The following is a 26541-nucleotide window of genomic DNA, read 5'->3' as shown; positions in this document are numbered from 1 at the left end:
GCACCAAACCCTGGTAGAGGAAAAGAGCTCAATAATAGCATATTTTGATATTGAGATCAAAAAGTGATATTGGTTTGATTGATATAAGAGATAAAATAGCTGAAAATAATATCTAAAATTTACTCCTGGAACAACATCATCAGATCATAATTAGATCTTGTAAGATCTAACCAATAGCAGCAAGCTATTCGTTTGATCTTGAAATATCAAATTTTGATATTGTTCAGATGTTCCAGGAATATTTTTCAGATATTATTTTCAGATCTTTTATCTCTTATATCAATCAAACCAATATCACGTTTTGATCGTCAGTATTTCACCTCTACCCGGGAAGAAACGCTCTTCAAATAGAGATGTTCCTTGGTGGAATAGTAACTTGCAAAAACTGCGACAGAAAACCCGGAAGTTATTTAACCGGACTAAAAGAACACAACAGTGGGAACAATACAAAGAGTCCCTCACAATTTATAACAGAGAAATTCGAAGATCGAAGAGGATAAATTGGAGGCACACATGTGAAAACATTGAAAGTACTCCGAGTGTTGCTAGATTGCAAAAAGTCCTCGCTAAAGATCATTCTATAGGTCTTGGAACTCTATAAAAAGAAGATGGTTCTTTTACAAAGAGCTCCGAAGAAATCTTGGAAACAATGATGAAAACACACTTTCCGTGTTCCATTGTTGCTTTCACTGAAGACCAGAATACATCTGTATCGCAAACTGAGACCAATGAAACCAGGAGATATATTCATGAAGATGATGAATCAACTGTGTTAGAAGGCACCAGGAGTGATGCATGCATTCTGGGCGATCAAATTATTACTGAACAAAAGGTTAAATGGGCAATTGATTCCTTTGAACCCTTCAAAGCTCCGGGTAGGGATGGAATTTTTCCTGTACTACTCCAGAAGGGTAAATAAATCTTAACACCTATGTTAACCAAGTTGTTCCGATTAAGCTTATCACTAAGCCATATCCCTACAGCTTGGAGAGAAGTGCGAGTCACTTTTATCCCAAAGGCAAATAAGAAGGATAAATCATCACCAAAATCCTTCAGACCCATAAGTTTATCGTCCATTATGTTGAAAATAATGGAAAAAATACTAGGCGAGTATATCAAATCGTCATATTTAACAAAAAGCCCATTGAGCCAAAATCAATTTGCATATCAAGAGGGCAAATCTTCGGTAACAGCACTTCATAAGCTGGTTACAAAATTGGAAAGATCCTTTGAAGCAAAGGAGATTTCACTTGCTACGTTTCTTGATATTGAAGGAGCGTTCGATAACACATCTTACGATTCAATGAGAAATGCTATGTCAAGACGTGGTTTTGATAGATGCATTGTTGATTGGATTGGAGAAATGTTATCAAAAAGAGAGATATCATCTAACCTTGGCAATTCATTTATTACCGTTAGAGCAGTAAAAGGGTGCCCACAAGGAAGCGTACTATCACCTCTATTGTGGTCTTTGATAGTTGATGATCTTCTAAAAAAACTGGAAGCACAGGGCTTCGAAATAATTGGCTTCGCTGATGACATAGTCATAGTAGTTCGTGGTAAATATGACAATGTTATCACTAACAGAATGCAAACTGCCTTAAATTTAGTCTCCTCGTGGTGCGATAAGGAAGGATTGAACATAAATCCTTCTAAAACCACGATCGTACCATTTACACGACGGAGAAAAATAGCAATTACTAACTTAAAACTGAAAGGAACTCTTTTGGAACTTTCAAATACCGTCAAGTATCTTGGAGTTTATCTTGACAGCAAACTAAATTGGAATTTACATCTTGAGCATGTAGTTGGTAAAGCTACAAGTGCTCTATGGATCAGTAAAAAGACTCTTGGTAAAAAGTGGGTATTGAAACCGAAAATGATCCACTGGATTTTTTCGGCAATTGTGAGACCCAGAGTTACCTATGCGTCACTGGTCTGGTGGCCTAAAACAAATGAAAGGTTAGCACAGAAGAAACTGGAAAAACTTCAAAGATTAGCTACTCTTTCAATTACTGGTGCAATGCGAAGTACACCGTCTAAAGCGCTTGACACTTTACTTCACCTACTTCCGCTGCATCAATTTGTTCAATCAGAAGCTGCAAAGAGTGCATTGAAGCTCAAAAGAGCTACGCAACTCTTTGATGTTGACCTGAGAGGGCATCTTAGTATTCTGAAAACTATTAGTATCGGCTCTCTCGTCGTAAATAATAGTGATTGGATGAGCAAAAGATACAATTTTGAACGCTCTTTTGAAGTGATTAATCCAGGGCGAAATCTGTGGACAAATGGTGGCCCAGAACTACACCCAGGATCAATCGTATTTTACACTGATGGTTCAAAATTGAACGATCAAGTAGGGGCAGGCGTGACTGGCCCCGGGATTAACATATCAATTCCTATGGGCAAGTGGCCTACAGTTTTTCAAGCTGAAGTCCAGGCGATTTTGGAATGCAGTAATATTTGCTTACGCAGAAACTACAGACATTCAACAATTTGCATGATGTCTGATAGCCAAGCAGCTCTAAATGCTTTGAAATCAGCAACATGCTCTTCTAAACTTGTATGGGAGTGTATTCAGTCACTTCAACAGTTGCTTGCCGTAATCAGGTGAAGCTATTTTGGGTTCCAGGGCACTGTGGAATTGAAGGAAATGAACAAGCCGATATGTTAGCAAGACTTGGATCGTCTCATCAATTCATAGGGCCTGAACCATTTTGTGGTGTGTCTGGTTGTTTTCTCAGAATGGAGTTTAAAGCATGGGAACATGAGAAAATAAAATCCAACTGGGAAAACACCACTATTGCGAGGCAGTCGAAACGTTTCATAAAGCCGGACGTTTCAAGTACTCGTAAAATTCTAGAACTTTCTAAAAAAGATCTTAGTTCTTTTACTGGCCTTCTAACAGGTCATTGTCCGAGCCGGTATCATCTGAAGCTAATTGGAAAACTTCAAGATGATTTATGTCGCTTTTGCGGCATAGATACAGAAGACTCGGAGCATTTGTTGTGCCGTTGCCCGGCAATTGCAGCTTGAAGAATTAGGTTCTTCGACAAGGGGCTGATAGAATCCCTTGATGTCTGGAGAACAAACGCCAATGCGGTAGTACAGTTCATCCGAACTGTGGCACCGTGTTGGGATCATGCTTACAGTCAAGGTTTGATTATTGCTAACTCCAATGGTGATATGTCAACTTGACATAGCTAAACAAAACTGGGGCATTTGTCACAATAGATCTAAAAACAGGTCGCAGTGACTTATATACCCAACAAGGAATGAAAAAAAATGGTCGAACGTAGCTGATTGTCTTGACTTAAGCTTGGACAACAAGCTACTGTTCAGACAATAGACGGTCTCCAAATATAACATCTTGCTAAAAGCGAGGCTAAAAGCACTCTACCCTCTCATCAACCGGAAGTTGACCTTGTCACAGAAGAACTTGATCATCGTGCCAATAATCGAATATGCCCTGCCAGTCTAAAAGAGCTGCGCTAAAACCCATCAATTGAACATCCCCGAGTTCAAAATTTCTTCCTTCGGATGATTCTCACGCTCCTCAAAGAATGAAAATGTTTTAGTGGGCCGATTGTGTCGCTTCACGGTACGCAACAAAAATCAAACGCAGTTCTGCAACATCGCACGTGTATACTGCACTAGCAGTCTTGAACGCAACATAACGTTTAAGCTTTGAGAGGAACCTCCTGCATGAAAATGCTGCCAAGAGTGAGTTTACTTCACGCACGTTTCATCCTCATTCCGTATGCTACACACTTTACCGCCGCGACACGGAGAGAGAAATAACTGCAGTTCCCCCATCTCGAATACTCTCCTAACACTTTGAGCCGGCTCAGCTCTTTCTCAGCAGCCAGCAGCAAACCGACTTCATTCATAGCGAGTCACGGCTAGTGAGTTTCCGAATGTTGTGTGGTTAGGACGTGTCTACGTTCGTTCCTATCACCCATTGACCACGGCATTGTTTTCTTTCCGAGTTGTTCTTTTTTGATTATGTTTATACGCAAACGGGTACCGCTGCTGCTGCCGCCGCAGCAGTGAACCATTCGCGAGTAGTGCGTTTCCTCCCGGTTCCACCCCTTTGTCGCGGGGGGTATCTTCGCGCATTCCGTCAGTGTTTTATCAAGTGTTCGTTCGAAGACAGCGAGAATCCATCATTATTGGTGACTAGTTTCGTGGCAGATAGTAGGCGCTGAACGAACCTAGGTATCTAGATGGTTAACCCTTGAAGGCACGTGTGTGAAAGTACTTCTGTTCTCGGTGAACTGATAAGCGTTTGAATACCCAAAAGAACGTTGTAATTATATCGCCGTTTGATACAGTTTTGAATTGTGTTCGTCACGTGGAAAGATAAGAAACTGATTGTATTGGTGGAAAGTGTGAAAATTATGTAATGTTTTATATAAAGTTTAAGCATTTTTATTGCATCCAAGGAACCCATGTAATAGAATGGAACAAAACCGTAGCATGCGATCAAGCTGAAGAAGCCGAAGAAGCTGTACAACAATACAACCTTATCGCCAGCATTTCGGAATAGTGTTCAAAGTGATCTCGCGTGCACACATCGTAAGAAGATTGTGGTGACTTTTGTGATTGATTGAAGAACTGCAGCTGAAGCGATTATTACTGTTCCCAACACTTTCTGCTCAGATGTCTTGCTCTCTCAAAGTGTTGGCCGGAATCGATTCTCGACGCTGGTACGTTTGAAACTTGTTTAAGAGGAAACAAACCATCATCGTATAGCAAAAACTCAAAAGCAGTTTTCTCGCTGAAATCTCAACCAATGCTAATAAAAATTTATCACTGCACTCTGGCTACCATCTGGATAATAGTGAAATAATTTTCAATGACGGTTCTGCGACTTGGAGGAAGAAAACTGTTTTTGAAAAATTGATGATTGCTGATGACTGAATGATGGTTATTTGAGCCTTAAGTGCCTCGCACACTGGCACGCCGGTATCGTCGTCGTCATGGTAGTCATGGGGATTAAGTCGCACCCGCCTGCTGTTGCTGCCGTTGTTGTCCACATCTATTATAAGTTGAGTGTTGTTTATCAGTGTTGTTCTCTAGCAAGCGGTCACCACCAGCATACAGCATTCGTTGTGGTGGCGACCTGCAATCGCGCATGCAGAGGACAGATTTGTTCCAATCAATCGATCGGCGCGCTAATGGATTGTGGGCAATTTAAACCCTGTCTCTCAATCTCAATCTTGATGGTCGAAGCATTCGTATGGTCAGCAGACGAAAGTAGACCGCTATCTCAATGAATTTCTGTCATTTGTAGTTGGGCCAATAAAATTGATGGGAGCCAATTTATGTCGAAGTTATGGTGTGTCGAGGGATTGCCCACATTTTTCTCTATCTAAAAGTGTTAAATGCTCTGACGCATGTATTCATCTGATTTCTACAGAGATTTGAGATAACATATTCATCATTGGTTAGTATTTCCAACATAGCGGAAGCGGAAAATACCGCGAGTATTCAGATATTCATGCTTTGCTGGCAGTATCTGAGTAAGACTTCCGATTTATTTATTGATGGAAATTGAGCATTTTCGTGTCTGCCACCACACCGATTATTTTTCCTTTTTGTTCGAATAGAGTTCCTTCTGGGAATCCTGTAGGAGTTCCTTGTGGGAATCCTCCAGGAGTTCTTACTGACAATCCTCCAGGAGTTTATTCTGGGAATCCTCCAGGAGTTCCTTCTGAGAATCCTCCAGGAGTTCCTTCTGGGAATCATCCAGGAGTTCCTTCTGGGAATCATCCAGGAGTTCCTTCTGGAAATCATCCAGGAGTTCCTTTTGGGAATCATCCAGGAGTTCCTTCTAGGAATCCTTTACGAGTTCCTTCTGGGAATCCTCCAGGAGTTCCTTCTGGGAATCATCCAGGAGTTCGTTCTGGGAATCATCCAGGAGTTCCTTCTAGAAATCCTTCACGAGTTCCTTCTGGGAATCCTCCAGGAGTTCCTTCTGAGCATTCTCCAAGAGTTCCTTCTGGGAATCCTCCAGTAGTTCTTTCTGGGAATCTTCCAGGAGTTTCTTCTGAGAATTCTCCAAGAGTTCTTTCTGGGAATCATCCAGTAATTCTTTCTAGGGATCCTCCCAGTTCATTTGGGAATCCTCCAGGAATTCTTCCTGGGAATCGTCGAGAAGTTCCTTGCGGGAATCCTCCTGGAGTTCTTTCTGGAAATCCTCCAGGAGTTCCTTCTGCGAATCCTCCAGGAGTTCCTTCTGAGGATTCTGCAAGAATTCCTCCAGTAGTTCTTGCTGGAAATCCTCCAGAAATTTCTTTTGAGAAGTCTCCAAGAGCTCCTTCTGGGAATCCTCCAGTAATTCTTTCTGGGAATCCTCCAGCAGTTCTTTCCGGAAATCCTCCAGGAGCTTATTCTAGGAAACCTCCAGAAGTTCGTTCTGGAAATCCTCTAGGAGTTCGTTCGGGGAATCGCCCAGGAGTTCCTTCTGGGAAAACTCCAGGAGTGCTTTCTGAAAATCCTGCAGGAGTTTATTCTGGGAATCCTCCAGGAGTTTATTCTGGGAATCCTCTAGGAGTTTATTCTGGGAATCCTACAGGAGTTTCTTCTGGGAATCGCCCAGGAGTTTCTTCTGAGAATCCTCCAGGAGTTCCTTCTGAGAATCCTCCAGGATTTCCTTTTGATTTTTCTCCAAGAGTTTCTGGGAATCCTCCAGTAATTCTTTCTGGGAATCCTCCAGGAACTCCTTCTGGGAATCCTCAAGGAGCTCCTGCTGGGAATCCTCCAGGACTTGCTTCTAAGGATTCTCCAAAAGCTCCTTCTGGGAATCCTCCAGGAGTTTATTTTGAGAATTGTCCAAGAGTTTCTTCAGGGAATCATCTAGGAACTGCTGCTGGGAATCCTCCAGCAGTTCTTTCTAGAAATCCTCCAGCAGTTCTTTCTGGGAATCCTCCAAGAGTTCTTTCTAGAAATCCTCCAAGAGTTCTTTCTGAGAATCCTCCAGGAGTTCCTTCTGGGAATCCTCCAGGAGATCCTTCTAAGAATCCTCCAGGAGTTCCTTCTGGGAATCCTCCAGGATTTCCTTCTGAGGATGCTCCAAGAGCACAGACAAACAGACATACCACTCAAATCGCAATCGTCGCACGATTTAACGGTCATTTTAAAAATGCACTGTGGTTCGGACTGTGCTCGCATGTGTCATGGTGGCGCTGCTGTGCCTACATCACCTCTCAATTTTCGAGAGAAATGAACGCGACGCCGATCAATGTTTACATAAAATGGCTCAATCATGAACCTTCATTCATGTTTTATGAATGGGTAATGCCACGAGGGAGTCGTCACCTGCTAAATTGTTACATCGAACCGAGGGAAACAACACCTGCAAATGAATGCTTCGGATTGAGCATTATAGAGGGTGCTAGTGAGATGCCAAACGATGATTTTGAAACAAATTTCTTCTAAGTAGTATGTCTGTTTGTCTGTGCCAAGAGTTCCTCCAGTAGTTCTTCCTGGAAATCCTCCAGAAGTTTCTTTTGTGAAGTCTCCAAGAGCTCCTTCTGCGAATTCTCCAGTAATTCTCTCCAGGGATCCTCCAGGAGTTCTTTCTTGGAGTCCTCCGGGAGCTCCTTCCGGAAATCCTTCAGGATTTCCTTCTAAGAATTCTCCAAGTCCTCATATGTTGGGATTGGTTCCGACTTCGAGTTGCAATTTAGATCTTTCACCCAACCAAATCGTTTCACTGGCAATGGTGCTGAGATCGACGAATTTCGCTTCAGTCGACAAAGTCGATACCTGTTGCTTGCGCCAAGTACCTGTGCTTGCCCACGATACAGTTGACCTGAACACCTTGAAGACAGAAGCAGTCACAGATTTTCGGTCCTCTTGATCGGATGTCCAATCTGCATCCACAAATCCGATTAGTGGTGAAGAGAACGTGGTAATGACCTTCATCGCTTTAGTCCATAAATTGATAGTTAAGCTTTGATATTTCATTCTGGGAATCTTTTAGGATTTTTTTTTCCTGGAATTTTCTGGGAATTTCTTCGGGAAATCTCCAGGAAGACTGCGCTGTGGTTCTCTCAGCAGCTCATGGTTCATTCGCCTTCTCCAAGTCCCGTCTTTCATCTGCACTCCGTCATAGATGGTACGCAACACCTTCCGTTCGAAAACTTTAAGGGCGCATTGGTCCTCTGCACGTAGAGTCTATGCTTCGTGCCCATAGCGGACTACCCTAATCAGCGCTTTGATTGATTAATTTGTCTCTATTAAAGAGACTTTCAGCCCTTGGCTGGTTCGTCTCTATATCAGCGCTTTGAAGATAGTTAACTTCGTGTTACGGCGAACTTTTTTCAATCGTAAAGTTCTGCGGAGTCCAAAGAAAGCTCGATTTCCTGGCACAATGCGTCTCTGAATTTCTCTGCTGGTGTCGTTGTGGGCGGTCACCAGAGAACCCAAGTACAATTCTTCAACCGTCTCGATTTCATCACCGTCGATAGAAATTCTGAATGGCGGGCGCGGTGATTCTTCCCTGGAGCCCTTTGCCATCATGTACTTTGTCTTCGACACATTAATGACTAATCCGATTTGCCTGGCTTCACTCTTTAGTCAGATGTACGTTTCCGCCATCGTCTCAAATTTACAAGCTATAATATCAATGTTATCAGCAAAACCAAGCAGCTGAACGGACTTCGTGAAAATCGTTCCACTCGTGTTTATCCCCGCTCTCCTTATTACACCCTTTAACCAATTTTGAACAGCAAGCACGAAAGACCATCACCTTGCCGTAACCCACTGCGAGATTCGAAGGGACTCGAGAGTGTCCCTGATACTCGAACTACGCACATCACTCGATCCATCGTCGCCTTGATCAATCGTATCAGTTTACCCGGGAATCGGTATTCGTGCATAAGCCATAGCCATTGCTGGTCTTGATCGATTGTATCATACGCCGATTTTAAAATCGATGAACGAGTGATGTGTGGGCACGTTGTATTCGCGGCATTTCTGCAACATCTGGCGGATGGCGAACATCTGGTCCATTGTTGCACGTTCACCCATGAATCCAACCTTGTATTACCCCACGAACTCTCTGGCAATCGGTGATAGACGACGGCAAATTTTAGAGAGTATCTTGTAGGAAGCGATCTGTAGTGTGATCGCACGATAGTTCCCGTAATCCACCTTGTCGCCCTTTTTGTAGATAGGACACAAGATACCTTCCATTCATTCCTCCGGTAATACTTCGTCCTCCCAAATCTTGGTATTGACACAGTGTTTTCACCAGTTCTCCTCCGCCATATTTTAGAAGCTCGTTTAGTAGTTGATCTGCTCCAGCGGCTTCGTTGTTTGTCAACCAGCCCACCTCCTCCTCAATCTATCTCTTGGCGGTTAGGGGCTGGAAATATTTCGTCCTGCTCACGTACTCCTTGGTCTGTTGGCGCTTGCAACGTCGCCATTGAGGTGCCGCCACCTCTCGACCACCTTACGCTCGCTCGTGAGCAGATTCCCGTGATTGTCTCGGCACATATCGGCTTGTGGCACAAACCCTCTGCGCGAGCGGTTCAGCTTCTCGTAGAACTTCCGTGTGTCCTTAGTGCGGTACAGCTCTTCCATCGCTTCGCAATCTCGTTCTTCCTGCTGGCGCTTCTTCCTCCGGAAGACTGAGTTCTGCCTGTTCCGTGCCTGTCTATAACGTGCATCATTCGCCCTCATACGGTGTTGAAACATTCTCGCCCATGCTGCATTCTTCTCGTTTTTCAACTGTTCACATTCGCCGTCGTATCAGTCGTTTCTGTGATTCGGAGTTGCGAAGCCTAGTGCTGTAGCCGAGGTACTACCTATGGCGGATCGGATGTCCCTCCAGCCATCTTCAAGTGTAGCTGCGCCAAGCTACTCTGCCGTTGGTAGGGCCACTCTTATCTGCTGCGCGTAGTATTGAGCCACTTCTACGTTACGCAGCTGCTCGATGTTGAGCGGCGGCGTTCGACTTTGACGCGTGGTAATAACCGTCAAATGATTCGAGCGCATGCATTCAGCAACTAGGTAGTGATCCAAATCTATATTCGCACTGCGGTATGTGCGGACATTCGTTATATCCGAGAAGATTGTACCGTCGATTGGGTTTTCTGTTTGATGGTCGGGTAATCTCCAGGTGACCTTGTGGATATCTTTGCGAGGGAAGATAGTGCTTCGGACTGCCATATCACGGGAGGCTCTAAAGTTGCGGCTGTTTCGCCTGATTACCGGTCCAAACATTTCGTTTCGCTTCTTTCTTCCTTTCTGCGCGTTTATGTCGCCGACAACGACTTCCACGTCATGTGGCGAGCAACCATCGTATGTTTGCTCTAACGCATTTTGCCCAACACTATAATGCCTGTTTCCAGTTCATTGGTGGTGTCAGAAGGTAGAAGGTAGCCGGTCGATGCCCGCTTTTCCACACTTTCCGTCCAGTCCAACAAAGCTCCTGCAACGTCACGATGTCGAAGTTGCGGAATGTAATTCATCGTAGATTATCCTGTTACATCCTGCGAAACCAAGTGACTTGCAATTCCATGTTACAAGTTTCCAATCGTAGTCCTTGTTTCGTCACGTGAGTCTTTGCCGATTGTATCGATTCGTATTTTCTCCTATGTTATTCACAGCTGATGGGCCTTGTATCACAGACAAACAGACATACCACTCAAATCGCAATCGTCGCACGATTTAACGGTCATTTTGAAAATGCAGTGTGGTTCGGACTGTGCTCGCATGTGTCATGGTGGCGCTGCTGTGCCTACACCACCTCTCAATTTTCGAGAGAAATGAACGCGACGCCGATCAATGTTTACATAAAATGACTCAATCATGAACCTTCATTCATGTTTATGAATGGGTAACGCAACGAGGGAGTCGTCACCAGCTAAATTGTTACATCGAACCGAGGGAAACAATATCTGCAAATGAATGCTTCGGATTGAGCATTATAGAGGGTGCTAGTGAGATGCCAAACGATGATTTTGAAAGAAATTTCTTCTAAGTAGTATGTCTGTTTGTCTGTCCTTGTATCTAGCTGGGCGTTTCTTACTCAACCACTGGATGCCAGAACAGACGCTGTTTGAGCCGCACCTCCTTGGTGAACAGTCGCTCGGGTCGTACCTCCTCAATCTAGCTGAAATCAAAAGGACAGCACTACCAGCTAAGCACACAACTCTTAGCTGGCGGTCTTTGTCATCGCTTGACTCGTGGAAGCATGAGGTAGGAGCTTGTGAGGACCAGAGCTTTGGACGCTCTCCTTATCGCCTCAAAGTTTAGCAGCCCGAACTTCAGCTAAATATTTATTTGGGCGCCGTCCATAAACTACCAAGGCTTTCGAGCCAGGGCATGAAGGACAAATATAAATGTCCCGTCCCAGGAAGAGGAACTCTAACGGAGTGCCATTAACTTTCTTAGCAACGTCACTCCCAACGTTTTCGCTTCACATTTATGCCACGATTCAGAGCGGCTGAAGAGATGTCGCCGTTCCACAGTTCTGTTCAATTGTATTCAATGACGCTGCACAGCAGGCCTGGCCACTTCAATACTTGTAATACATCTCCAATATCTTGCAAGTATTGATAATGACAGAAGAAGTCGATTCTATCAATTTCCAGAATTCTTTCAATGAATGGCTCAGTCTATGTGTAGAATAGACTAGAATTAGCGCTGTCCAACTGCCGCAGACATTTGTCCATACAAATTGTTTGAAATTTATATGGATCGTAGACTTTGGTCATTCCAAAGTGATCCACCTATACCCAAGTTTCGGGACAGAATCTTCTATGCCTGAATCTTGAAATACAGATACATTAAAATTTGTATTTTAACACTAAATACTAGTGCAACATAAACTAGTGCGAATAATACTAGAATCTAGAATTATTCTAGAATCTAGAAAAAATGATTTTTTCAATTTATTTACTATGTTAGTACGGAAACATGCATTTCCTGGTTTGAAATACAAACTCAAATGTGTTATTTCCGTAATACCGGTTTTCAACCGAGCAGTTTGCTTATGGAATCATTCAAAAATAGCATCCTGGGACTCCCATTTAGAAATCTCGAAAGCAAGGCTATTAGACACTGTAGTTCCACTGAATAATGACTAACGTGGTCTGGCAACAATATGCGGCGGCGGTGGAGTTCTCCTGCTATGCTATGCCCGGAGCCAGCCGGCCTTAGTGCAAATGAGTGCGCAAATTTCAAACAAACCCGACCGTCTTCGTCGCCGTCGTCGTGAACCGGAACGGCCAACACCCAAAATATCCCCATTCCGTGTAAATATTTAAAATTTATTGATTCCTGCTCTTTAATGAAACGCTTCGAACCCGATCCGCATGTGTGTGTCGTTTCCCAACAGCAGGCAGTCAGTGCAGTGGTGAAGTGCGAGGCAGTGGCGCGCGCGTCGCCGGGATGGTGCCATCTTCTGTGATTCAGTGTTCCGTTTTTTTAGTGAGCAAACGTGGATGCTAAAAGTGCAAATCTCGCTCGCCCAGGATCGAAGCTGTATGCGGTGCTGCTGCTGCTGCAGAAGAATGCTGTAAAAATAGCCAATCGAGATTTCTCAAGCGGCTCGATTGAATTATATTTCCTGGTGCACTAGAAGAGATAATCTACGGCTACATATATGAGTGAGTGAAGTATCCTGAGCTCATCACGCACGCAGCGAGAGATATGGTGCTGAATAGGTGGTACGTCTGGCTGCCACTGGCGTTGGCTGGCTTATCCATTACCGTCGTGCAGTGCTTCAACTTTGAAACGCGCCTTCCCATCGTCAAGTATGGATCGACCAACACCTACTTCGGATATTCGGTAGCTTCCCATACCGAACAGCCACGGAACGGAGAGAAAAAGAACTGGTAAGTCACTATGAGCCATAGAGTAACTTCTATTTACGCTTTTATATGATTCTAGCTGTAGGTATTTTATCATTATGAATTTCGTTGGGGCTGCGATAACGTTATCAGATAAAGGTTAAGTCATTCATTTCTGTGTCGTTGAGCGTAAGCGTTTGAATCTGTTACTCAACAGGCTTTCATCATGCATTACTAATTATTATTTGAAGGATTCGGAATGATTCACAATATTCGTCAGTGTATTATTTGTAATGCACTGTAGATAGGAATAAGTATCCATAGAACATAAGTGAATTATGTGTCACATGGAACTCTCTTCCTCTCTCTTGTATACATATACAACTCGTGTTGTTACCTTTTACACCATGTGGGGAAAATCTGCTCAACAGACACCCGGACAGAAGGTCCAGGTAGTGTGGTACAACATTGCCATGGTCGCCAATCTTTTCATCTCTCCGGAACCACCAAGAAGGCATTGCTTCAAAGAGGGGCTAATACACATCGCACTTTCAAGCTAGCTGCATAACCTGCAGCAACGAACATCGATGACTCGCTTTGAGGAGTCCACCAAGGAAGCATGCTGGCACTTAGCCAATTCTCGATCAGTCCTCATCACTCCCTTTGTCCTCGTAAGGCAGGCAGGGTCGACACCACGCCTGCTTTCAACTGCACTGCAAATATCAAGAACTGATACCGCGTGCACTGTGATTCGACCTCCCCGCAAGTAAGGCCCTATCGGCCAGCACACAGATGGACGTTCCGACATAGGGCCTCCTCCTACCTCGACCTTGTCGAGGACCCCTTTCCAATCGCGGGCTCGGATCCAACCCTGTCGACCGATGCCACGACTGCAACGCTATCAGGACGTTCTCTCCGCTGTAAGGGTCGATTTCGACCGCAGGGCACCGGTATGATCTACGTAGCCGAATCCGAACCCTTGGACCACCCCTTGTATAGCGTCTGCACTAGCCATTCTCCGAGTCCACGTGCCACCTCCACTGCAGCTCCAAGACGATGTGGGTGATAGCCGTTTCCCATGGCGCCCAACTATCTACCCTCGGGATCAACTTATGCCTCTTGTGCCGCGCATTTCTATGCACTCTATGTCTTCCCTGATAAGGATACCGATAGGTTCCATACCAGTGATGACGCAGAGTGCATCGTGTGACACGGTACGGTACGCGCACGCAACCCTCAGGCTCATTAGCCTGTAAAAATTTGCAGCTTACCACGGTAGCTGGTACTTAGCGCCGTGCCCCAAGCCGGGTCGCCATACTTTAGCATGGAGGAGGCGACATTAGCCAGAAGCTTGCGTTTGCTTTAATACATAACTGAGCTATTGGACATCATCCGGGGCAGTGCCACTATAGCTGTGAAGGCTCTTTTGCAGGCGTAATCAACGTGGCTTCAGTTTTGTAGTGACCTAACTACAGTTTTCCTGGATCTCATCCACGCCTCCACAACCTTGACCAACTCCACTTCTTCGATTGAGAATCCGTAGTCTTCCAGCGTAATAAGCTGACGATCTCTACCACCACCGGGAACTCTAACATCAACACCTCGTCGTACATGCGATTCCATAACACCGGACCCAGGATGGAACTTTGCGGGACTCCTGCGGTTATGTGAAAGCACTTCCAACCCTCCTCTGTGTCGTAAAGTAGTACTCGATTCTGGAAGTAACTCCCGAGAATCTTGTACAGGTACCCGAGTATCCCCAGACACAGGAGCGCATCGGCAATAGCCGGACAACTGCCGCTATTGAACGCGTTCCTTACATACAGAGTCACTACTGCACAGTAACGAATTCCCCTTCTCTTACGCTAGAGTGCGATCTCGGCGGTTTTTGTAACCGACAGGATAGCGTCTACGGTCGACCTCCCCTTTCGGAAGCCGAACTGACTGCTCAAAAGACCATTTACACCCTCAGTGATCTTTTCGAGCACCTTCCCCGCCGTGTCGATCAAGCATATTGGTCTATATGCCGACGGGTCTCCGGGTGGTTTCCCCGCCTTTGGCAATAGTACCAGGCTCTGCCTCTTCCAAGCTTCTGGCAAAACTCCCTCGTCCAGGCATTTCTGTATAGTAGACCTGAACACCTCGAGAGCGCTATTGCAGATGCTACTTTTAAGGTGAGGTTCAGAACTCCGTCAGGACCTGGGGCCTTACCTGCGCTAAGGAACTTTGCTATCTTCGCAAGTTCGACATCGGTGACCCTCTCCTCATCGTCAGCCCCAGTACCCGACTGTCCTACGAAAGGAGGCCAAGGACTAGGATCATGACGTGGAAAAAGCCCCTCGATGATCCCCTCCAACATCTTTGGAGATTGCTCTGTAGGAGCCATTACACCTCTCGTCTTGGTCATCACCATCCTGTAGGCATCACCCCACGGATTTGCATTGACACTCCAAAGCAGGCCTTTTTGCTTGCCCTTATCATCGTCATCAGCGCGACTTTTGCAGCGACGTGGACTCGTCTAGGCAAGGGAAGCACCGCTACCAGCTCGTCGCCGTCTAAATCAAGTAGGTTTCGTTCACGGCGAAGTGCCTCCCTTCGTCGAAGTATGATGTCCTTCACCTGCCTTGGCCTAGCCGCCTCTTCCTCTACACAAGCCTGCTGTTGTTGTAGTCAATACTGTAGCGAACCGCCAGGTGATCGCTGGTTGTGTAGCTGTCGTCTACTCTCGACTTCAAACTACTTGTTAGACCAGGACTACAAAAGGTAACGTCAATAATCGCCTCCGGACCATACCGACATTAGCCAGGTCGACATCTAGTATGGCCAGTGCCTCTAGCAGGATCTAACCCCTTTGGTTCACGAAACGGCTTCCCCATTCCACAGCCCAGGCATTGAAGTTACCCGCTGTTTCCATCGGCCTTCGCCCTGTCAGCTCGGTCGTCATACAGTCCAGCATCTGCGTGAACTGCTCGCTCGATCGGCCATCGCGGAGGTGCATAACAGCTACAGAAGAGGACCCCGTTTACTTTGGCGACCACGAAGCTCTCATAGGTGGTAGACAACTCCAGGACGGGCTATTTACCTGTCGTCCATATCGCCGCCATTTTGCTGGACCCATCCGCGACCCAATTGCCGTTGCCAGCGGATTCTCGGTATGGACCCCCCCACTCAGATATCGCATGATAAAGCAGTTGCTGAGCTGCGTCACAGTGGTTCGATTCAGATGCGTTACTGTGTTCTATTCCCTGCGGGCTTTCTTGAAGCCCGCGCACCTTGGACCACTCGTTGGATGCCAGCCTTTTCAGACCCACCCTTTCCAGCTTTCCGGGACACCTGGCTGGGGTCCGACTTGCTTTCATTATTGCCGACCTTCGGGGTTAGTATCCTCCTGGCCTTGCGGGCACCGCCAGACTACTCCTCACCTGACGGCTGTCTCACCCGCTTCTGCGAGTGCTTATCACGAGCAGTCGCATACACCACACCTTTTGAACTTCCTGCGAAAGCGAAGGTCCCCGTCTGGATAGGCTTCGTAACTTTTACATTCACCGGTTTCGCCGCTGGCTGCTGCAGTCTTCACGAGTCGTGATCCTGCTTGGCATCGTCCATCGACTTCCGAAATCGCAACAGGGCCGTTCTCAGGTATTTAGTTATGTTGGGCTTCGTGGACGCAAAGCCGATTATCTTGCCAAGCTGCTGATCAGCCACCTGGATCATGGGAAGTCCTTCTTTCTTTTGGTTGATGGCCCTCATCAACCACGATCCGTCCAGTATCTCCATCGGCTGGCTTGCCGGGGAATGGATTGGAGCTCCCACGCTGGTGCTGGGTGCGCAGCTTCCCGCTCCTATCTCCTCGCTGCTTCTTAACGGAGACCTCGCCAACACATTTCTTTCGCCTCGCCACTACCACTTCCTCCTGTTTGATGCTGGTTTTTGTTCAAATTGTTTTTTATGCTGATCCCACGAGTTGCACGGGAAAGCAGGTTCACCGCGCAAGAGATATGCATTAAAGCGGTAAGGGACGAAATACTGTGGGGAGTGCCCAGGTACCCCACAGGCTCTGTTAACGATCGAGCATCTTTTTCACCTCCTCGATCACTCATTCCTCTGCACGGGTCGCTTAACACCTTGAATTGGGGTTAGTAGTCCTATTCTTCGGCGACTACGCGGCTGACTCGCAAGCGGGAAGGTTCGTCAGGTCCTGGGACTGTAAGTCCCACGCTTTTCGGATCCTGTACCTAAGCCACATCGTTTCCTGGTCTTTCGGGGTAAGAAGTGCTCCGTCACGATCGTGAGAAGCCAGGCTGTCAGCATAGCGTACCATGTTGACCGTCCTTCCCGGAAACCAAAATGGTTGCCCGAAAGTCCGGACTCATCTGACCTTTCGGTATAGACCGTCAGTCTCGACGAAATAAACCGCTCCAACAGCTTCTCGGCGGTGTCCAGCAGACATATTGGTCTGAGTGCCGAAGGGTCGTCAGATGGCTTTCCGTGGACAGTAGAACCAATCTTTACCTTTTCCGCTTCTTCGGAAATTCGCCTCTGTTGAAGCCAGATGCAAAAGATCCACAATAGATCAGTAACCCTACATACCATCGAACACTCGCCAAAAGCGCGCAACGCCTAGTTTTTTTTTGGCAACATATACGCCAGAAAAACAAATTTGTTGACCTATGCTCATTTACCATTCACAGTTAATTACTTTTATGGGTCCTATCAATTAATGCTCACGTTTCGCCTAATTTGTAAAACGTGGCCGTGGAACAGTTCGTGGTGGCACGGCACGCCATGTTCAGCTCAATTCAGCGTCCGACCGAGACGCGAATAGGAAATCAAATACCTACAAAACGAATGGGAAACCAAAACGACATAGGAAACAAACTGAGCATAGGTCTCATCGAAAATGCCTCGTCTCCGTCTGTTAGTTGATGGACAGCAAAAGAGTGGATGGGCACTTCGACTACGACTACGGTGTGTGCGGTAAATAGTGGCGGGCGGTGGCCACAAAATTGTTTGCACAACTCGTTCAGGCTTCCTGAGCTTTGGCTTTCAGGATGTTTCGGAGATATATTTACAATAATGCCCTTCCCGGTAAGCTGCGGTGATGGCTCAGCGCGTACGTCGCGTCTCCGGTGAGTGGATATTATTCATACCATACCTACTGACTGCCACAAGGTGGGGCCCAGCTCGGCGACGACAGATGGGATGGATAAAGCAGTTCCTGGGAATTGCAAATATTTGTTCAGCTATCTAACGCCACCCCTGCTCTGGCTGCAACGAAGGCAAACGGTTGGCTCGAAATATGGCTTTGTCTGCATTACTCAGGCTGATAGAGTTTGGCCACCTCATAGAAAAGCGGTGAAATATTAATCACCATTATCTATATCAAATTTACGACGACTACGATTTCTGGATATTTAGACATTTCTGTATGATCACTTCCATATGAATTGATAATATGAAAATGATTATTTCCATCCTTAAAATCTTTGCCAACTTCTTATCTGGAAGTCCTGAGTTCACGTCCATCGGTGTTTCAATACACGCATTTTCCTAAGTATGGAGAATGTTAAAAATAGTTCAAACGGCTGGATCAAGGGCAGGGTTGTACTCACATATACACACTTAAAACAAATGCACAGATTCGGCAAAAAATGGACAGCCGTATGCACAATAAAACATTTTTTTGCAATTTCTCATCGTAATAGGCTGCTTTCCTTCACTGCAAATCTGCCTACTTTCTTCTGGTGCGCAAAAAAGCCTACTTTCCCACATCAAATTCGCAGTGCTGTTACGGTTCATTACAGCACTGATTTGCATTGCGTTACTTTTCTAATAGCGACAATGCTCACCCGGTTCTAGTATCATTCCCATTAGGGGATTCTGGGGTAATACGCACCACTTAAGGAAGATGCGTCCAAATGCATATAAAAAGGCAATAATTTATTGGTTTAATGCATGCATTCATTGCATATACTTTCATTCTAAGAGAAACCAAACAAAATTTCTGCCTTAATACAGTTCAGTTCTTGAAAATAACGTTTTTTGTAAAGACTAACATTACGGCTTCGTATGTTTATGCGGGGCAGTATGCACCCTTGCTCGGGGTAAAATGCACTACAACAATGGGGCAGGATGCACTCAAACAAAGGGGCAAGACGCACCACAACATTGAGGCAAGATGCACCGTCGAGTTTAGAAATCTTTTTACTTCTTAGACAAAATGCATGTTTTATAAGGTTTTAAGACAAACAATAGCTCAATTTTGTTTGCGATTACTTACAGAGCACTCATAGATATGATTACAGCTTGTTTTCTATAGGTGCGTTTTGCCCCAACGAATGGAGTGCATATTGCCCCAATCAATAGCAAAAAATAAAATAGTTAAAACATATAATTTACGTAGATTACTGTTTAAGTTATTTTTCCTATGCTTAGCATTGCCCTCAATGAACTGAATAAACACAACAGCATTAGATGTTTGGTCGATTTTCACCATCAAATCATTCGACAAACGATCGGGAAAATTACATCAGAATCGTGCTTTTCAATTCTATTCATTTTTCTCACTAATTACGTAACGCAGATATGTAAAATTTTCCAGATGCTCATTTATTAAGATGTTCTATTAGACTGATAAGGTTTCAAAGCTCTAAAACCGATAATCCCTGAAAAACAAAGGGGGTGCGTTTTGCCTCGACAGTGCGTATTACCCCAGATGCCCCTACCTCTGTGACACCTTTCTACAAAGTATGTGACAAAGCTAAAAAATAAAAACAACACACTCATCGACTCCTTGCAGCATCTTATACCCACTAGGTACGATTATTCCCATTCTTCTTCTGCTCTTTGGCCTCTCTAGCTAGGCACAGGTTGTTGAAAGGAATGTGCAAATGAAGGGCCACCGTATTGCACTTTTAACTGCCGTCTGCAACTGCAAGTGTGTGGTGAGGGTGTGTGCAGTTGTAAAACGGTCCGATTTCAGTTGGGTACTTGGTACTTGGTGTAAAGTGTTTGTTCGTGTTCCACAAAAGTGTGAGACGGAATAAGGAAAATTGCTTAGCAGCAAGTGATTCGAAGGTCACTGGCATATAAATATTTATTGTCATTTGGGACTGAACCCACCAATGGCAATGTTGACACCTCCTAAAGGATATTTTCTTTAGAGAAAGAGGAGTACTTGAAATAGCACATTGAACGCTATTTATTGCATGGCTTTGTCAGGTTCAATTACAAGAGGTTCTATGCTACGGAAAAGAATGTTTGGTCGATCTTTTTGCATGAATTAAGGATAAATTGCAACTGAAGCTGGCCTTCTGAGAGTTCTCAGGAAACCTGTCCTTGTCTATGACTATCCGTGAACAGTTGTTTTCTGTAAAAGAGATAAATTGAATCTTCATTGAACCACAATGCTACTGACCTGAACTTCTATGAACTTGAAAGTTCCGAGTAGCATCTTGACCCGTTAACGCCCAAGGTGTCTCACAATTTAAATCTTCAAATAAATTTGTTATCAAAGGTCAAGTTCCAATAAAATAAGCATGATTTGATGAAAAAAATGGAAGTCTATGGTGTAGTTCCCAAAAAATTCTTCATTGTAGGTCCTCAATATCTGATAATTTTCTCGAGTTCTACTTCAGCACAACTTCTACGCTATCGTTATATTCTGATCCGTATAGATAAAATGCAGCTCTAAACAAGTGTGAGAGATGATAACCACTCAAAAATAATAGAAAAAGGACTTATAAATTGGGGTAGAAATATAACCCGATAAACGCCTAAAAGTATGCAATTATGTCTAATAAAGAAATTTTCCTTCAGCACCCCACAAACTCTCTTTACGTACTCACCATACGTAAACTTTTCAGAAGTTGTTTTATAATTAAACAACAAAATCGTGTTAATACCCAAGTAACACACTTGTCACGGAAGAGTCACGGCAGCGCAGGTTTTTGTTGCGCAGAAGTCACTGTGACTTACTTCTAGCAAACAAGTGTTTATTTGTTAGAAGTTAGTCACAGTGACTTCTGCGCAACAAAAACCTGCGCTGCCGTGACTCTTCCGTGACAAGTGTGTTACTTGGGTACTGTTCCATTTAATTTGTCGCCTTTGACAGATACGTATTTCGACCTCAACTATAAGGTCGTCTTCGGTGCATCGTATTTACAGGTATTCCACTAACACGCCTAGGTTTATCATCATTCCATGTTTTGATATACAATTTCAACGAGGGAGGGGAGGGGGCACTATCAAAGTTACATCGAAAAGATAATGTGGAATCCCCGAATGAATCCCGGGAGGATATACAGAAGGAATTCTGAGAGTCATATCTGGTAGAGTTCTGAGGGAATCTCAACTGAAAGCTGAAATAACCACAGAAGAAATCACGGGAAGAATTGCTGTATAAATCCCAAGCGAGGATCCCGGCTCATAGAAAAAAATCCATTAGGATTCTCTGAATATGTTTCGACAAAAGTGTTCTGACAGTATACTAAAATGAATCTGGAAGTAATTTCCAAAACAATGCAGGATTTTCCAAAACAACGCCTGCAAAAATCCCTGAAGAGAACTCCGGAGCAATCCATACAGCAATCTCGGAAGCAATATCTGAAGGAATCTCAGGTATAAACCTGGGAAGATTCTCGAAAGGAATGCCTGAAGAAATCCTGGAAAGAATTCCTGAAGGTATCTCAAAAAAGAACCTCAGCTCATCTAATCTCATCTCAATTCATCACCCAATTCTCTAGCCTCTACCTTACTGTCTTCTTTGCCCTCTATCCTACGTTCTATCATAACCTTCAACCCTACTATCTGCCCTACCCTCTAAACTATCCTCTACTATAACCACTGCCCTATCCTTTACCTTACCCTCTAGTCTATATTGTGCTTAATCGTACCGTTTACCCTACTCTCTACCCTAACATTTTTCCTACCCTCAAACCTACTCTCTATTCTACTCTTCTCCCTACCGTCTACACTATCCACTATCCTAACCTTCTACTCCACTCCCTCTACTCTATCATCTACCCGACCGCCAGCTCCACCTTTTATCCTACTCGCTACCCTACCATCTACCCTTTAGATACGCATATTGCATGGTATTATAGCTTAAACTACCATTCCGTGGCCACTAACTTGGGTATGGTCCGCCATCTTGGGTTTCAAAATGGCGTCGGATATTCATCACGATCGATAGATACCCATATTGCATGGTTTCATAGCTCAAACGCTCATTCTGTGGCCGCCATCTTAGATATGGGCCGCCATCTTGGATTTCTAAACAGAGTCAAGTGTCGATTTTTGACTTCTACTCATGAAGCCCGATCGATCGATACCCATATTCCATGGTATTATAGATCAAACTACTCTTCCGTGGCCGCCATCTTGGATATGGTACGCCATCTTGGATTTTGAAATGGCGTTAAATATTGATTTTTTACTTCTACTCATCATGCCCGATCGATCGATACCCATATTGCATGGTATCATAGCTCAAACTACCATTCCGTGGCCGCCATCTTGGATATGATCCGCCATCTTGGATTTCAAAATGGCGTAAAATATCAATTTTTGACTTCTACTCATCAAACCCGATCGATAGATACCCATATTACATGGTATTATAGATCAAACTGCCATTTCATGTCCGCCATATTGGATATGGTCCGCCATCTTTGATTTCAAAATGGCGTCGGATATTCTTTTTTGAGTTCTACTTGTGAAGCCCGATCGATAGATACCCATATTGCATAGTATCCGAAGCAGCATTGTCGTTAAAAAGCATGTATTCTGGAGTTTCGACCGCCATCTTGGAACCTAAGCCGCCATCTTTAATTTAAATATCCTTGCTACCACCTCCATATCCTAAGGTATGTGTATACCAAATTTAATTGAAATTACCTGACGCAATTCAGAGTTATGCCTATGTTCCGGCACACATGTATACTTACATACATACATATAAACATACAAATAGACAAGCATACAAACATATAAACATACAAGCATATAAACATACAATCATACATACATCAACTTTCGTATGTATTGATTAACAACTCTGCCGACGAAATGAACTGTAAATTATTAACCATTGTCAAGATTCCAGGGAAATAACTTTGTTTTCGCATTGGACATGATGCTCACAGATCGTGACAATATGCATTCTTTGCAGCATCGTTTACGCCACCTAGTGAACCAGTCACATACTATATTGTCCACTATGAGCAAGGTATGGGTGTGGAGAACATCTTCTCTGAAGAAAGTATTCTAAAATTTTGCATAATTCTGGAGATATTCACATCCAAAGGACTGTCCTATTTATAGGACGCTGGGCGTTCGGGGCATCTGTCCTATAAATAGGACGCTGGGCGGATATGGGTTAAACAGCTTTGAAATTCAGCGAAGTTTAGATAAAGTTCCGAATGGAACTTTCTGGTTGCTTAAAAGGCTAACAATGAACCTTGCCGGAACTTGTGATCAAAGTTCCAGCAAGGCTCATTGTTAGCCTCTTAAGCCGCCAGAAAGTACCATTTGGAACTTTATCTGAACTTCGAGGAACTTGAAAGTGCATTTTGTCATGGGAAGCGGAACTTTTGGTTACTTGGGTAGGCAATGATTTGAAATAATCAACGCTTTTTCTGTGACTGAAAGCCGAAAAAACACCATGTTTCGAGAAAATTCTCCAAAAACTCCTTCCAAAATTCTGTCAGGGATTCTACAGTGAATTCTATGCGAGATTACTCCCGGAGTTCCTTTTGAGATTTCTTCTGGAATTCTTTCTGAGATCCTTCCAGAAATCCTACAAGAACCGCTTTCAGTATTCCTCCAAAAAATTCTTCGGAATATTTCCGGGACCTCCTTCCGGGATTCCTTAAAAACCACTTTTCGGATTCCTCCAGGAACTGCTTCCTGGATTCATTCGGGAGCTCAATCAGGGATTCATCCTGGATTTTTTTCTGGGCTTCTGCCAGGAATTTCTTCCGGGATTCGTTTTGGAACTCTTTCGGGGTTTCCTGTTGGAACTCAATCCGGGAAATTCTTCTGGAATTCTTTCCGAAACTGCTTCCAGGGTTTCTTTCCAGAATTCATCTATGAACTCTTTTCTGGTTTCCTTCGTTTGGAATTCCTACCGATCCTTCTAGAATTCCTCTGGAAGTTCATTCTGGAACTATTTCAGATGTTTCTAATGGAAATCTTCCAGAAGTTTATAAGGAAGTATTTTGACAAATTCCTCCTGCAATCTTCGATTATGGATTTCCTCATGTAGAATTTCCTACAGAATTTGCTTGGAGAAATATTACAGTAAGTTCCTTCCGGTTTTCATCAGAAGCTATTATAAGAATCTTGGATGGAATTCATGAAGGATTTCCGAAACTCCATTAGAAATCCCTTGAAATTTATTTATTTTCAATTATTTAGTTAACATCAAATTCATGATAATACTGAAACAACAATTTGCCGCCATAATACTCGATTTGCAGCTGCAGTTTTCCAACGTCGGTGAAGCCCAACGCTCGCCAGATCACGCTCTACCTGGTTCGCCCATCGTGCTCTCTGCGCTCCATGCCTTCTTGTACCAACCGGATGGTTAGCAAACACCAACTTTGCATTGTTGTCCGGCATTCTTGCAACATGCCCTGCTCACCGTATCCGTTCAGCTTTAGCCACTTTCAGGATGTTGGCACATAACATAAGTGGAACTCCATGATCAGAGCGAAGGAAAAAGTTGCATCTATTCCCAGCACGCGAAACTGTTATATCTTTCATAAAAGGCATCGAACTGTCATTTATTTTGGTAAACAAAAAACATCTGATCCAGCCAGTATTCCAGTTTTGGCAAAGAATACAGGAACGAAGATTGGCATATGAGATATGCGCAAAACTAGCTGCTGGAAATCCACTTATTCATTTTGTCATAAATTCATTGAAATCTTCGAAATAACACTTCCACGTTTCACATATCGATTTCCCTTTATATTTAAAGCCCTAAAAGTATTTCCGACAAAGTTTTACAAAGTTTTATTACAATTTATGTCCTATTTTAGATCTCCACGTGCTGCCAGCCTATATCTATGAGGTCTTTGTTTTACTTCGCAGCAATGAAAAATGGTATACATGCTGAAAAATAGTACACTCAGCCAAATTAACTTAAGATTTCCATAAGGCCCAACTTATGAAACGGATTTTAAATAATTCATAATGACTCGGATGAATTTTATAAGGTCACTCTATGACGTAAAATCGTCTCACAGCTTGGCTTTTATTCATGTTTAGCAACATGGTATTCTCAAGCGTCGGTAGCCGTGTGGATAAAACACGGGCTAGGTGATCCCGACGTTCATGGATCGAATCCAGTCTGCATCATTTTAAGATTTTTTTGTTCTTTTCATAAGTCTATCTTATGGAATTTGTCATAGTAAGCACGAACAATTTTCATAAGGTATTCTTATGTCATCCATAAGAATTAGTTATAGCAAATTTTCATAAGGTATTTCGATGAATTTCGCTAGTTTTTTTAGCTGAGTGTATGGCAATAATGTTATAATGCATTTGACATTTCGATGCCCTGTATACCAGTGTACGAACTCGGAAAGGCATCAACTTTTTGAGCCAGAGTTCCACTTATGTTATGTGATGTTGGGTTCACCGTAGAGTGCAGCGAGCTCAAGGTTCATCCTTCTTCGCCACACACCGTTCTCACACACCTGAATTCTTCTACCACCTCGAAAGTATCCCCGTCTATCGTAACATAGCTGCCAAGGCTTGTCCTGTCTCGCTCAGTCCCACCTACCAGCATGTACTTTGTCTTAGCCGCATTTACCACCAGTCCGACCTTTGCTGCTTCACGTTTCAGGCGGGTGTACAGTTCTGCCACCGTTTCAAATGTTCTAGCAGTAATATCCATGTTATCCGCAAAACAGACAAATTGGTCGGATTTCGTGAAGATCATACCCCGACTGTTGAGCCCGGCTCGTCGCATAACACCTTCCAAGGCGATGTTGAATAGTAGGCAGGAAACTCCATCACCTTGTCGTAGTCCCCGTCGAGATTCGAATGAACTGGATAGTTCACCCGAAATCCTTACGCTGTTCTGCACACCGTCCATCGTTGCTCTTAGCAGTCTGGTAAGCTTCCCGGGAAAACTGTTCTCGTCCATGATTTTCCATAGCTTATGCGGTCGATACTGTCGTATACCGCCTTGAAGTCGATAAACAGGTGATGCGTTGGGACCTGGTATTCACGGCATTTCTGGAGGATTTGCCGTACGGTGAAGATCTGGTCCGTTGTCGACCGGCCGTCGATGAAACCGGCTTGGTAACTTCCCACGAACTCATTTACTTTAGGTGAAAGAAGTCCCAAAAGGAATTTCAGAAGAATTCCTGGAAGGTGTAGCTGAGATGGAACCAGTCAGGAATCCTATGCTGGCACATCCTTCTGTGATGTAAGGCCTCTGCTAGGAAAAGGTAAAATTGTGTTACACGCAATATCAGTTCATGATATTGTCAATGCAGCGGGAAGTAGGCGTGATGTCGACCCTGGCCGCTTTCCGAGGCCATAAGAAGTGGTGAGGCCACTTATTTAGGCAGCTGGCAATACGCCAGTCCGTAGCTTAAACAGCAATCCTACCTCGATACTGCAGACGTCTATTATACCTGAAAATATAGCACCATTTAGCATCCTATATCGACAAATTGTCTTACTTGAACTGTATTGGTGAGCATAAGCCTAATCA

The 26541-nt window shown here is 44.2% G+C and overlaps 1 protein-coding gene across 9 annotated transcripts in view; it reads left to right on the top strand.

The window, feature by feature from the left end:
• The first annotated feature begins 3894 nt into the window (after positions 1 to 3894).
• LOC109427696 (integrin alpha-PS1) overlaps positions 3895 to 26541 on the top strand; it is a 534426-nt gene continuing 511779 nt past the window's right edge. For 2 of the 9 annotated variants that reach the window (XM_029872201.2, XM_029872194.2), the window contains exons 1-2: positions 3895 to 4218; positions 12356 to 12854. In XM_029872201.2, the coding sequence (XP_029728061.2) occupies positions 12670 to 12854 (185 nt within the window). In that variant the 5' untranslated portion in view covers positions 3895 to 4218; positions 12356 to 12669. The other 7 variants (XM_029872200.2, XM_029872197.2, XM_062845678.1 and 4 more) reach the window with 7 other exon arrangements.

The sequence above is a fragment of the Aedes albopictus genome, chromosome 1 (assembly GCF_035046485.1).
Source record: "Aedes albopictus strain Foshan chromosome 1, AalbF5, whole genome shotgun sequence".
Lineage (NCBI taxonomy): Eukaryota > Metazoa > Arthropoda > Insecta > Diptera > Culicidae > Aedes > Aedes albopictus.
Note: the sequence above shows the minus strand (reverse complement) of the source record. Positions and strands in the feature narration are given on the sequence as shown.